This window comes from Portunus trituberculatus, chromosome 46 (assembly GCF_017591435.1).
Source record: "Portunus trituberculatus isolate SZX2019 chromosome 46, ASM1759143v1, whole genome shotgun sequence".
NCBI classification, from domain to species: Eukaryota; Metazoa; Arthropoda; class Malacostraca; order Decapoda; family Portunidae; genus Portunus; species Portunus trituberculatus.
In genome coordinates, this window is record NC_059300.1 from 29,903,278 (window position 1) to 29,915,234 (window position 11,957).

Genomic DNA, 11,957 nt, shown 5'->3' on the forward strand with positions numbered 1-11,957 from the left:
TGTTCTCAATAAGCTATAAAAGTGTTGAAGTGGACCATCAGCGAAACGAGGCTGTCCGTTAAGTGCATGAGTCAGCTTAGTGTTGTGGTCACGGTGATGGTGTGTGCACTCTCACTCACTTCTCACTCACTCACTGTATTTTGTAACTCTCGGTGTCACCACTCACCGCCACGCGAGTGTCTGGCTTCCAGGTGTCTTTCGGGCCGTGCTGCAGCCACGTCCTCCACGGCACACGACACACACTTTATGCTGTATGGCGTGTAGGTCAATTAGATATACATGTAGCTTATGTAGTTGGATGTAATGTTAATGTAGCGTCATTGTAGCTTGACGCCTCTTGTTCATACCATGTGTAACACGCTACTCTCTCCCCCCACCCCCTCCCGTCGTGAAGAGGAGTTCTCCCAACTTGGTAACGTATCATGTTTATATGTGTCATTGTCTCCTACACCCTCACACTGCCCATCACTGCCTTAGCCACAGCCTCGTCACGTAGCTTGGTAGTCTTGCCTCACCCCGCCCCCTCCCCTCCCTCTGGTCCTGCTTTCCTTACTGACACTTCGTGGTGTACTGTGCATACCCAGGAGAGAGAGAGAGAGAGAGAGAGAGAGAGAGAGAGAGAGAGATTAGGGGGGGCCGACTGCATCAGAGGCGTGGCGTGCGAGGGGATCGTTGGGCCTCAAGCCTGCATGTTGTTCCGGGTTCATTGTCGTGACGTGTGAAGCAACGATCTACTCGTCTCGTAATCGTTACTCCAGCCTTACCACCTCCCTCCCTTTGCCCACGGGAGTGGCGCCCCCATCGGTCACTCGGTCACTGCAGTGATTGTACCCAGTGCGGCTGACGCTGCCAGATTAGTGTTACCTGCAACGATTGATTGAAATTCTCACTCTTTTCTTCCACATTTCGTGTCCAGTATTTTACGCCACAGGTGAGGAAACCTGCTGGAGAAAGAGGTACTATTGAGTGTGGTGTGAGTAGGTTGCTAGCAAGTGTCGCAGTAATATAGATGTTGGCGTGTGTATTGAGGCGTTGTGGGAATGTGGGAGGGAAGGGAGCGCAGAGTTCAGTAAATGATGCGTGGGGGACCAGTACAAGAGGTCATCTGGCTCCTCATGTAAGCTGGCGTTCGTTCTTACTTCCGTGCCAGAAGGTGACGTGGAGTGGGAAGGTTGTGTGATGGTGAGGCTCTCGGTGAGGTGAATGGTCTTGTCTTAGCAGTGGAGGTAGCGGTGGTCATGGTGACGGGTCGGACAGGAGCGTAGAGGATGACTGTGGTTATTCTACAGGTGATGGTGAGGATGGTGAGGTGCATGCCATAAACTACAACGAGATTGACAGTGAGGTGGTGGATGGTAGTGGTGATGATGATGACCACACCAGCATGACCGTAGATGATAGTGACCTTGACGACTCGACTCCAGAAGAAAGTAAGTATTAGAGATAGGTGAAGGTAGAGCAGGTAAAGGCGCCGCCATTGTCGCCCCCTGGAGGTGACGAGGGCGAGGAGGAGATAAGGCGTGCATAGAAGGCAAACATGGTCCCATCCTGGCCACACTTCGCGGCCACACCACCACAGCTGGGACAGGGTGGTGGCCGCGGGGCAGGGAAGGGCCCACTGACGGGCTTGTCTATGGTCGCCTGGGGTCTAATGTCGCCGACGCAGCAGCGATGAAGACTCGGGAACGCAGTGGGGGAAGTGCAAGCGGTGGTACATAAAACAGGCGCAGCACAATGCCACGCTGCCTGCTGATACATTTCTAAGTAAGGATGTAATGCGTGGCGGCGCGAGCAGCGAGAGAAGGGAGTTACGAGGCCCTCAGCGGCGCGTTATGGCTCCTGGCGGCAGGGAAATGCTTCCGGCGAGGGCCCTGGGTAGCAGTGGGCCCCCCTGAGGCTTCCCCGCCAACACCCCTCCCCCGTTCCTCGCTCTGAGCCGCTGTCCGCATCGCCGCCTCGCGACAGTTCACCTCACGCCACTCCGCCAGGTAACACGTCCTGTGTCCTTCCTCCGCGTTCCCTCTTGCGGCTGATTGAAGGACGACACACTTTACTTTCATCTGCTTTGTTACAGTTTTTCAAGTGGCACACTTCTAAAATAGCGACGACCGCGCTCTTGTGCAAGATATATTCGACATCTTTACTTTTAACTAAAAAGTTACGCAACGCGTCGTGGCAGCTGTTTGCAAATTATACTAAATTTTCAGGCTGTACTCGTGATTCAAAAGCTTTTTCATATTTCAAGAGGATTTTTTTATCGATAAATATGTCCTGGTCGCCAGAGCCTGAGATGCTTTGACCCGCGGCTCCGCCACGAGGCCGTGTGCTGGTGGCGGCGGCGGTGGCGGCGGCTGTGGTGCTGCTCGTGGCGGCGGGAAGTGTCCTGCTGGCGAGCCTCCCCCAGTACAGTACTCGTGCTTCCTGCGGTGCTTTACTATTCACGGCAGCCGAGCGAGTCTTCGTTGTTTGTTTATTAATATTGGCCAAGTGTTCCGTTAAGAATACAAGATCGTATCGGGAGAAGAGAGTTGGAACACTGTTATCTTCATGTTTGACCCTTTCTTCAATTGCTTCTTGAAAACTACATTGTATAATTCATTGTGTAACTATCATTATTTTATGTACTTGGTTTGATGTCTTGTATTCCATAATTCAGTACAGTGTTGCGCCGTTCGGTGAGCGCCGCAGGCAACAAGCTGCATGCCCACCTGAAGTACAATGTAGTTAGCACTCAGTAGACAGTGACTAACCCTAAATAGTAGATCAGACGTAGCGAGCCTTGCCTAGCCCTTATGTAAGTCATTCTCGAGACTGAGTAATGGCAACCTTTTTACATAGTACGAGTAGTTCCAGATCATAGAGTGAAGAATGTTAATGCCACCCTGGAGTCCATCATTTTCGTCCATCAGTAATATCTTTGCATAATACTTCCATGTGTGCGTTGATCAGTGAAGTGTTCATAAGTGCCGCTTAGTGGTAGCAAATCCTCCAGGGTAGCACGACACCTCTTCACTTGGGTAGCTTAGACCCGGGCCTGGCGTGGCGCGGCATGTGTCACGCCACCGCGGGAATCAATGCAAGGACTGGCTGGCTGCATCAAGCTTGAGCCTCAGCCGCCCACTCAGGGGATCATGGAGGTCCAGCCCGGGTGTGGGATATGTACAGTAATGAGGTTTCCCATTTATTAGTTTATTTGAATAGCTTTGATTGCTTATTTGTTTTCTTTGATCATCCGTTTCTTAATTTTGTTTCATTCTTGTGTTCTAAGCCACAGTATGAACGTAACTCGGTTTATCAGTTGATTTTGTTACTATGTATGTTTCTCTTCAAAACTTGCGATGTAGCTGTCAAACGAGTGCAGCTGATAACTGCTGAATGCCTTAACTACCTCCCAGCTGCGGCACTTCGTAATTACTGTGTCAGGAACTTCACGTGATGACTTTAAATGTTTGACCTAAATTCGTGCCAGACATTTAGGCTGGTGAGGCGGAAATACTCGAAGTGCATCGCTGTTGTGAACTTTTGGAAATACGAGAACTTTTATGAATTTGGTGAATGCCGATGTGGTAACTTTTGTCGATACGGCGCGGACCTGAGGTGCGCCGCAAGGTGAGGCTAAAGGACACACACACACACACACACGCACGCACGCACGCACGCACGCACACACACACACACACACACACACACACACACACACACACACACACACTTCGCCATGACGTGGAAGGAATCACACTCGGCAATTATAATGACTAATTGCACAATGCACGTTCGATTGTTGGTGCGTGACGTGAAGATAATCTTCACCCACTCACCTCCGTTACCATCTTAGAACCGCGCCGCCTGCTGAAGCCCATCGGTCATCCTTCTATAACACTTCGACTGTCAGTAAGAGTACGGCTCTTGTTGCGTTATTTGAGCTACTTCTTACTCTGTGCTTGAGGAAACCGGAGTATTCATACATTGACGCCAGACACTGAGGCTTGACTGGTCTTGGCAGTGAGTTGCTGTGACGTGGAGACGTGTCGCGGTGTACAGAATTAGTCACTGCGCTTCACTTGGTCTCGGTTATAAGTGAGACTTTGGCGTGGCTTCTTAATTGGCAAATCGAGATAAATAATGTTGTTGTTTCATTGTCAATGCGTGACATGCTAACATACAACAAGTTACTATCTGCAGTAGGGTTCGTTTCATAATATCCATTTCCTTATTAAACTTTTCGCCGCCTCACTTTCGTTACTTTGATTAATCAAGCTGCAGCGGGAGTTACTGGAATTGTCAAGGTTCTTTTCATTATTTTCTATATAGCAATATTTTTAAAAAGGATTCTAAACCATTTATGAAAAAAAAAATCGTAATACCTGACGAAATATCTAAAGTGTCCCTTGATGAAGAGACTTGCTTTGAACGCTGAAGAGTTGTTGGGAACACTGAAGTGATTCAGAATTCGAACCCAAGTGACACCCGCTCAGTTCATGAGCTCGAGAGAATACAGTCAAATTAGTGTGTGTTTGCAAATATTAAGTCTGATTTGTGATGGATAATGTGATATTATTATTATTATTATTATCATTATTATTATTATTATTATTATTATTATCATTACTGTTGTTATTACTGCTACTACCACAACTAGCACGTGCAATCCAGACCAAAGCAACCTATATATTGCTTCGTCCCGAGTTCTAGGCAGTACTGCTTGCGAATATAATAATATTCATGTGTATGTTTATTTATGTACTTGTTTGTTTATTCATCTCTGTACGTACTGTGCATTCTGTAGGGATGTTTCCAACGTTAAATGTTACCTCACCAGTTTATGTTTCTCGTCAAGGTTTTGTATATAACCTACCACGCTAAATTTATTTTCAGTCGTATCGTTTGTGTGTTCTCTTGTGTTGAAAGCATACATCAAGGTTTCTTTCTTTTCCTTTCTTTTTTTCTTCATTTTTTTCTCATTTTTGCTGTTCCTCTGCGGCTTGACAGCTTCTCTACTAATGACTTACCGCAAGCTTCCGGGCCAGCGTTCCTGCTGCCAGATAGATGCCCGGATTGCGTCTCTTGCGGGTGATCACCACGCATTTTGTGTCTGGTTTTGTAGCTCTTAAGACTAACGATGTTGTATTATTGTTGTTATTATTATTGTTATTATTATTATTAGTTATTATTATTATTACTATGAGAGTAACTAAACAGCAGTTGTAGTAATTAAATGGAATGTTTTCCTGTCAGCGCCCAGTCGCAGGATTGATATAATTAATGAACATTGTGAAATAGGTGTTAGTAAGTAGCAGAAGTCCTTTTGCTTGTTTACCGTACTCCCTTATAATTCAATGATATAGATACTAGAGTAGGAATTAAGTGTGTCCTTGATATGTTCATATGTTTTGCCTTTCCTTGTGTCTTTAAGTCATTATTGAATTATCTTATTTAAATTGAATGGTTTTGGCACCAGGAACACTTTTTTCAATATTTACCAGTCTTGCCCTTGCTTGCATTCTTAATTGAATTATCTTGTCTAAAAGCGAGACAGAAGAGATGTCTGATGAAACTTTGAATACTCTTAATCAAGTCAGGCCATTTGAAGGCCAAGTTGAAGTAGAAGGAACCGTGGGAGACTCAGTGTGAGGATGCGGGGTTATCTGGATATAATGGTAGTGGTGGTGGTGCTGATAGTGGTGGTGGTCGACCCGCAGGACCCATGGACGAAGCGACGAAGGAATTCAAGAAGGACGACCTGAACCCGATCCTATGGACGTGGTTCATCATCGCCATCATGGTTGCTGTCACCATGATTTGCGTGATATTCTTCTCCATGTGGGTCTACAGCCAACGGTGAGTGAGGCACGGCGTGGGCTGCACAGAGAGTAAAAATATCTCTGTCCATAGACGTGTGCGCGCTACCCCGCCGCAGTGTCAGGGTGTAAACTGAGTGTGTGCTGAGCTAATGAAATGTAAGTAAAGTGGTAGAGGGTGTGCATGCCTGGGTGTGGAGGAAGGAATGTTTGTCTGTGTGTCTGTGCGTCAATGTACTAGTAAAAATACCCTTGTCTGTAGATGCGTGTGCTAGCCAGCGTCAGTGTCAGGATGTAGACTGTGTGTTAACTGCTGAGGGGCTGAAATGATAGAAGACAGTGTGTATATGTCCGAGTTTGGAGGAAACGAATGTGTGTCTGTGTTTGCATGTGTTGATGTGCTAGTAATTCAGTAGTGAGTACAGTGGCCAGAGTGAGGTGTGCAGTGAGTGTTCATACACAGTAAAGTGAGTAGCGAGTGTATGTATTTGTGTGTTTAGGGGCTGTAGTAGATTTTTTTGGGTGTCACTTTTTCGACTATGGTTCCTTCATGCACTTGTAAGGCTTAACGGATATAGTGACTGGATTGTTGTGTTAATCAGGTGTACCCAAATGTGAGGAATGGGCATCTCCTATAATCTGCGTGGACGAGATTTGTATAAACTGAAGTATGAGTACAACTAGTATTATATTAGCCAGAATGTGGAGCTTTGAGGTAAACGTGTTCGAGTACTGAAGCATAGGTAGTGAATATATTGGCAAGGCGTGGCACTGCGAGGTAAATATGTCTTGATTTACACTATGAGGCGAGCAGATGTGTTTGTCAGATCGCGTGTTAGTAGTAAATCTGTCCCTCCACTAGCGGATACCTGGCCTGATGTGGAACTGCAGAGATTGTAGGTAGAAATACTCATTCACTAATCTACCCATGTCGGATGTTGGCCAGCGTTCAACACATTCATTTCGCGGTGATGTGTGAGTTCCTGAAGTGAGCAGAAGTGACGCGAGGAAGGCTACAGAGGGAAAGTGTATTAAATCAATCCACTGACTTAAGAGTTAATTAGAAATGTGTGTAACAAATATAACTAGTAGAGAGAGAGAGAGAGAGAGAGAGAGAGAGAGAGAGAGAGAGAGAGAGAGAGAGAGAGAGAGAGTGTGTGTGTGTAATTCAGCTCGGTCGTCTGCTGGTCACCTAGCCAGTCTTCCCCATTACGGAGCGAGCTCAGAGCTCATAGACCGATCTTCGGGTAGTACTGAGACCACAACACACTCCACACACCGGGAAAGCGAACCACAACCCCTCGAGTTATATCCCGTACCTATTTACTGCTAGGTGAACAGGGGCCACACATTAAGAGGCATGCCCATTTGCCTCGCCGCGCCGGGACTCGAACCCGGACCTCTCGATTGTGAGTCGAGCGTGCTAACCACTACACTACGCGGTGTTTGTGTGTGTGTGTGTGTGTGTGTGTGTGTGTGTGTGTGTGTGTGTGTGTGTGTGTGTTTACCTAGTTGTATTTTACCCAGTTGTAGTTTTACAGGGCCTGGGCTTTACGCTCGTGTGGCCCCGTCTCCATATCTACATTTATCCAATTTTTCTTTAAAACTATGTACACTCTTTGCTGACACCACTTCCTCACTCATGTGTGTGTGTGTGTGTGTGTGTGTGTGTGTTTATGAAGTGTAAAACAGTCTAGGCTTAAATGTAGGGGCGTGTAGAGAAGTGCAAAAATAGCCACCCGCTTCTTAACTTCTACGATTGTGAGGTTTGGCATTCAGTGTGAGGGGGTGCGAGGTGTACAGAGTATATAGGCAGTGTAGAACAGAAAGTAAGGTTTAATGTAGAGGTTAAATAGAGGAGTGTAAAAATACCGCCTTCTTAGTTTTATGAGTGAGGTTTGGCATTGAGAGTAAGGGTGTATGAGGTATGTACAGGTAGAGTGTAAAGTAGTAGTGTAGATTTATGACAGGTTTGGCATAGTGTGTGAGGGTGTGTGCTGTAGAGTCTAGTGTGGAGCAAGGTGACACATATCCTCTCCTCCTGTGTATAGGCTGGCGCGCGTGGCTGAGCTGAGGAAGGCGCTGTACAAAGGTTACGAGCCAGCGGAGCCTGAAGCCATCAAGAGGGAGGTGGATCTCGAGGCAGCCAAGCCAGAGGAGCCAATGGACGACGAGATGACGGCCAACTTCCAGCGAAAGTAAGGAACTGAAGGAGTTGTTCACATATAAACACACGCACACACACGTATATTAATTCACACACACACACACACACACACACACACACACACACACACACACACACACACACACACACACACACACACACACACACACACACACACACACACGTACCTCTTTATTTATTTTTTTTTATTTTTTTTATTTTTTGCTAATCTATGTGAATTAAACCAACTTATTACAGAATTCTCTTAGCTAACATAACTTAACATACACACACGCATAAGTTTATATATATATATATATATATATATATATATATATATATATATATATATATATATATATATATATATATATACATATACACACTATACATGTAAACTAACCTAACATTACGAGATTTTCTTTGCAAACGTAACGAATCCTAACACTCTCTCTCTCTCTCTCTCTCTCTCTCTCTCTCTCTCTCTCTCTCTCTCTCTCTCTCTCTCTCTCTCTCTCTCTCTCTCTCTCTCTCTCTCATTCTTTCATGAACACTTAACGAACGAGTATGAATCATGAGTCACACACACACACACACACACACACACACACACACACACACACACACACACACACACACACACACACACACACACACAACGTTTGGCATGGGAGAAGGGAGTGAGGCAAAGGTAATGTTGCCTCTTGTGTGTTGGGTATTTTTAAATAGAGAAGGAGGAAGAAGAGGAGGAGGTAGTGCAGTTATGTCCGAGTAGCTTCTTTAGTTAGCTAATGTTTCCTCTTTTGTTCCTGTCTCCCACCCACCACCACCCTCTCTCTCTCTCTCTCTCTCTCTCTCTCTCTCTCTCTCTCTCTCTCTCTCTCTCTCTCTCTCTCTCTCTCTCTCTCTCTCTCTCTCTCTCTCTCTCTCTCTCTCTCTCTCTCTCTCTCTCTCTCTCTCTCTCTCTCTTTCAGCACTTCCACATAGTAGTCAGAAATATGTAATCGCTATATTTAATAACCCATTGTACAAAAAAGAAAAAAAGGAGAGAAACACGTGTCACCATTTAATATAGACCCTTGAGTGTTGTCCCTTATTTGTGTGTTCTCTTCCACGCCGCTACTCAGAGAATTCAGGAAGTCTTGGTACCACGTGTGAGTAGCCTTCCTATCCCCTCTTTGCTGTAATGTTGATGCTTGAAGACACGTAGATAAGAATGTTTGAGGCTGTGGACATGGATGTTTGAATGTGCGGTAGTGAAATGTGAATGAGATAGGGCAAAAGAAGGATGGCAGGAAGGTGGTGGAAGCTGGTAGGCTGCATGGATAGGATATCATAGTATTGCCGTATTAAAAAACGCTTTGTTCTCACCACAACTATTTTCCATGGCCACAGAAATGATTAGCGGGGTTTTCAAGAGTGTTTCTCCTGTTGATAATGTAGAAATCTTGTCATTCTGCCTTTAGAACCATAAAAAAAATTAAAAAACGAGTATACATTTAAGTAAAGCCTTTTGAAATAGTGGAGATGAAGCACTGAAGTGTTTGAGACTACGAGCCTATTTCTTTTGCGTAAAACAATGAGAGGTATAGAAAATACAGCTTCGTAAATGGGAAAGTGTGTGGCTCTGGTGTGCAAGTGCAAATGTGTGATAATGAAGTGTGAGTGAGATGCGACATATAGGACAGCAGGAAGGGTTGCACTGATAGTTGTTATAGTAAAATGTTTTGATACCTGAAACAGTAGGAGCTTTGTGAAGACACGCTTCGAAACTAAATTGGTAATATTGTTAAGTTTTTTACTGTTTTGAGGCGGAAAGACGAAAGGGATTTTATGCTATTGGCCAGCTTCTGTGCATGTAGAAGATAACTGTGACTGGTTTGACAGACGGAGCGATTTGTAGAGAGAGAGAGAGAGAGAGAGAGAGAGAGAGAGAGAGAGAGAGAGAGAGAAAGAGAGAGAGACTAACTAACTGCCGTCATTATACAGACAACTGGCGGCCATGATGAAGCGACAAGAGACCATTCAGAGCGTGGATTCCTTCGCCTCCCACGATGACGACTTCGCAGAGTACGGAGACGAGAGCATGGGTGAGTGTTACGCCCGGGCGCGGCCTTCACCTTTCCTGAGGGTGTAGAGGGCAAGGATAGTGAGTGGACTACATGGAAACGAGGGACTGGGATTAGAGGAAGAGCTGATTGTGAATGTTGGCTATTGATTTTTTTTTTTTTTTTTATGTGAAAGCGTTAACTGGCCAGGGACAACAAAAACAATTGAAGAAAAAGGCCCACTGAATGATGATGTTGGGAGGAATGATGAGGATGTTGGGAGTGTAGGAGTCTTAAAATTCAGTTATCAATGGCTGAAGACGGGAATTGGAGTCTTAGGGTTAGAGTTCTTGAGTTTATTGTTGAAGTTTGATAATTGGAAGGATGTTTGGCATGATGGGTATCGTGTTTAATTTAATTTCAACTTTTTTTTTTTAAGTCCGAAAAGGGAAGGGTTCTAAGAAATACAATTCGTATGTACCGACAAAAGTTTCTTGGAAATAGATATAGAAATGTTAAATTTTCGTTGTTCGTTGTGCTGGGAATGGTAACTAATGGTATTTGTTTTCCTATCTTATGTATTTCAGTTGACTCACAAAAGGTTCTAAGAAATATACACTTCATTCTGGAGTTTTCAAGTTAAATAGGTTGAAAGTTGCGAGGGGAAAGACTGTAGGAAATTCACTTCTAGTACCTGAGGGCATCAGGGAAACGATTTATCAAAAAAATCGATATATATTTTTTTCCTCTTAAAGGTGAAGCGGGGTTGTGGGAAGGTTGAAGTTTAGTCCAAAGTTTTCAGTGAACCAGAAGGGAGGAAGGGCCTTGAAATGAAATAGATAAAAAAAAAAAAAAAAAAAAAAAATTATGAGTTGACCATAACGTGAATTCAATGACTAGTGATTGTGTGTGTTTGTTTCGTTATTAGTTGAGCTTAACCAGATGTGTGCGTGTCACTACTAATCACTTCACTTTTCTGCAGTTGGCCAAACGGAAACTTTAGTGTAACGGGTAGGCACTGATCACTTACTTGTTCATTCTACTCGCCCCGTAGTCGTAGGAGTGACGAGGGTGAAACACGCCTGGCTCGGTGAAGACTGGCACGGCTCCACCAAACAAGGCTGTCTTGTGGTAATGGTTCGCTCCGTGACCAGAACAATGCCTCACTTAGCCTTAACGTATCTTGTGCCATTTGAAGGAATTGTTTTCATGTTCTCAATTATCGACAGTATTATTTGATGGGGAGCAACTCTTCCACGGAGCTTATCACACCAGCCATGTTGTTTCAGCCCAACGTTACTTTTTTCTCTTTTTCTGTTATTTTTTACACCAGTTACTTTCATTATAATCAGTAGTATTGTTTTTATTATATACTGTACTTGCATGTCCGGCATAAGAATATTTTATGTTTCTTATTACCGTTTTGTAGTTATATATATATATATATATATATATATATATATATATATATATATATATATATATATATATATATATATATATATATGTATGTATATATATATATATATATATATATATATATATATATATATATATATATATATATATATATATATATATTCAAATAATAGCTGCAATCCATGAGTACTTAGGTCGGCAGCGTGTTGTAACATAATCCTGACTTTAGATCCTTTAGTTGCACAAGTAATCACTTGTAATCACTTATGCATTTAGTTTTATGCATGATGGCATGACCTGACATCCTCAAGGACCAGCGGTTAGCTGTCTGCTGTGGTGAGAGGAATGTTTCCTGTTACAAATCCTGTGGTCATGTCCCTTACCTCCGGTCTTAAACACAACACCTAAGACCGATGAAATGCTCAAACGCACGATGAGTTCACAGCATGAAATTCATTATTCCCTCCCCCCAACGCTCGCTCTCTCTCTCTCTCTCTCTCTCTCTCTCTCTCTCTGAGTGTCTGT

The 11,957-nt window shown here is 44.1% G+C and overlaps 1 protein-coding gene across 14 annotated transcripts in view; it reads left to right on the forward strand.

Moving 5' to 3' along the window:
- LOC123520151 (neuroglian-like) overlaps window positions 1–11,957 on the forward strand; it is a 183,676-nt gene that overhangs the window by 163,607 nt on the left and 8,112 nt on the right. For 5 of the 14 annotated variants that reach the window (XM_045282103.1, XM_045282099.1, XM_045282107.1 and 2 more), the window contains 5 exons: window positions 1,290–1,430; window positions 5,700–5,838; window positions 7,850–7,996; window positions 9,093–9,119; window positions 9,955–10,055. In XM_045282103.1, coding sequence (XP_045138038.1) covers window positions 1,290–1,430; window positions 5,700–5,838; window positions 7,850–7,996; window positions 9,093–9,119; window positions 9,955–10,055 — 555 coding nt within the window. Of the gene's footprint in view, window positions 1–394; window positions 413–1,289; window positions 1,431–5,699; window positions 5,839–7,849; window positions 7,997–9,092; window positions 9,120–9,954; window positions 10,056–10,995; window positions 11,025–11,957 lie in introns of all 14 variants that reach the window. The other 9 variants (XM_045282109.1, XM_045282110.1, XM_045282105.1 and 6 more) reach the window with 6 other exon arrangements.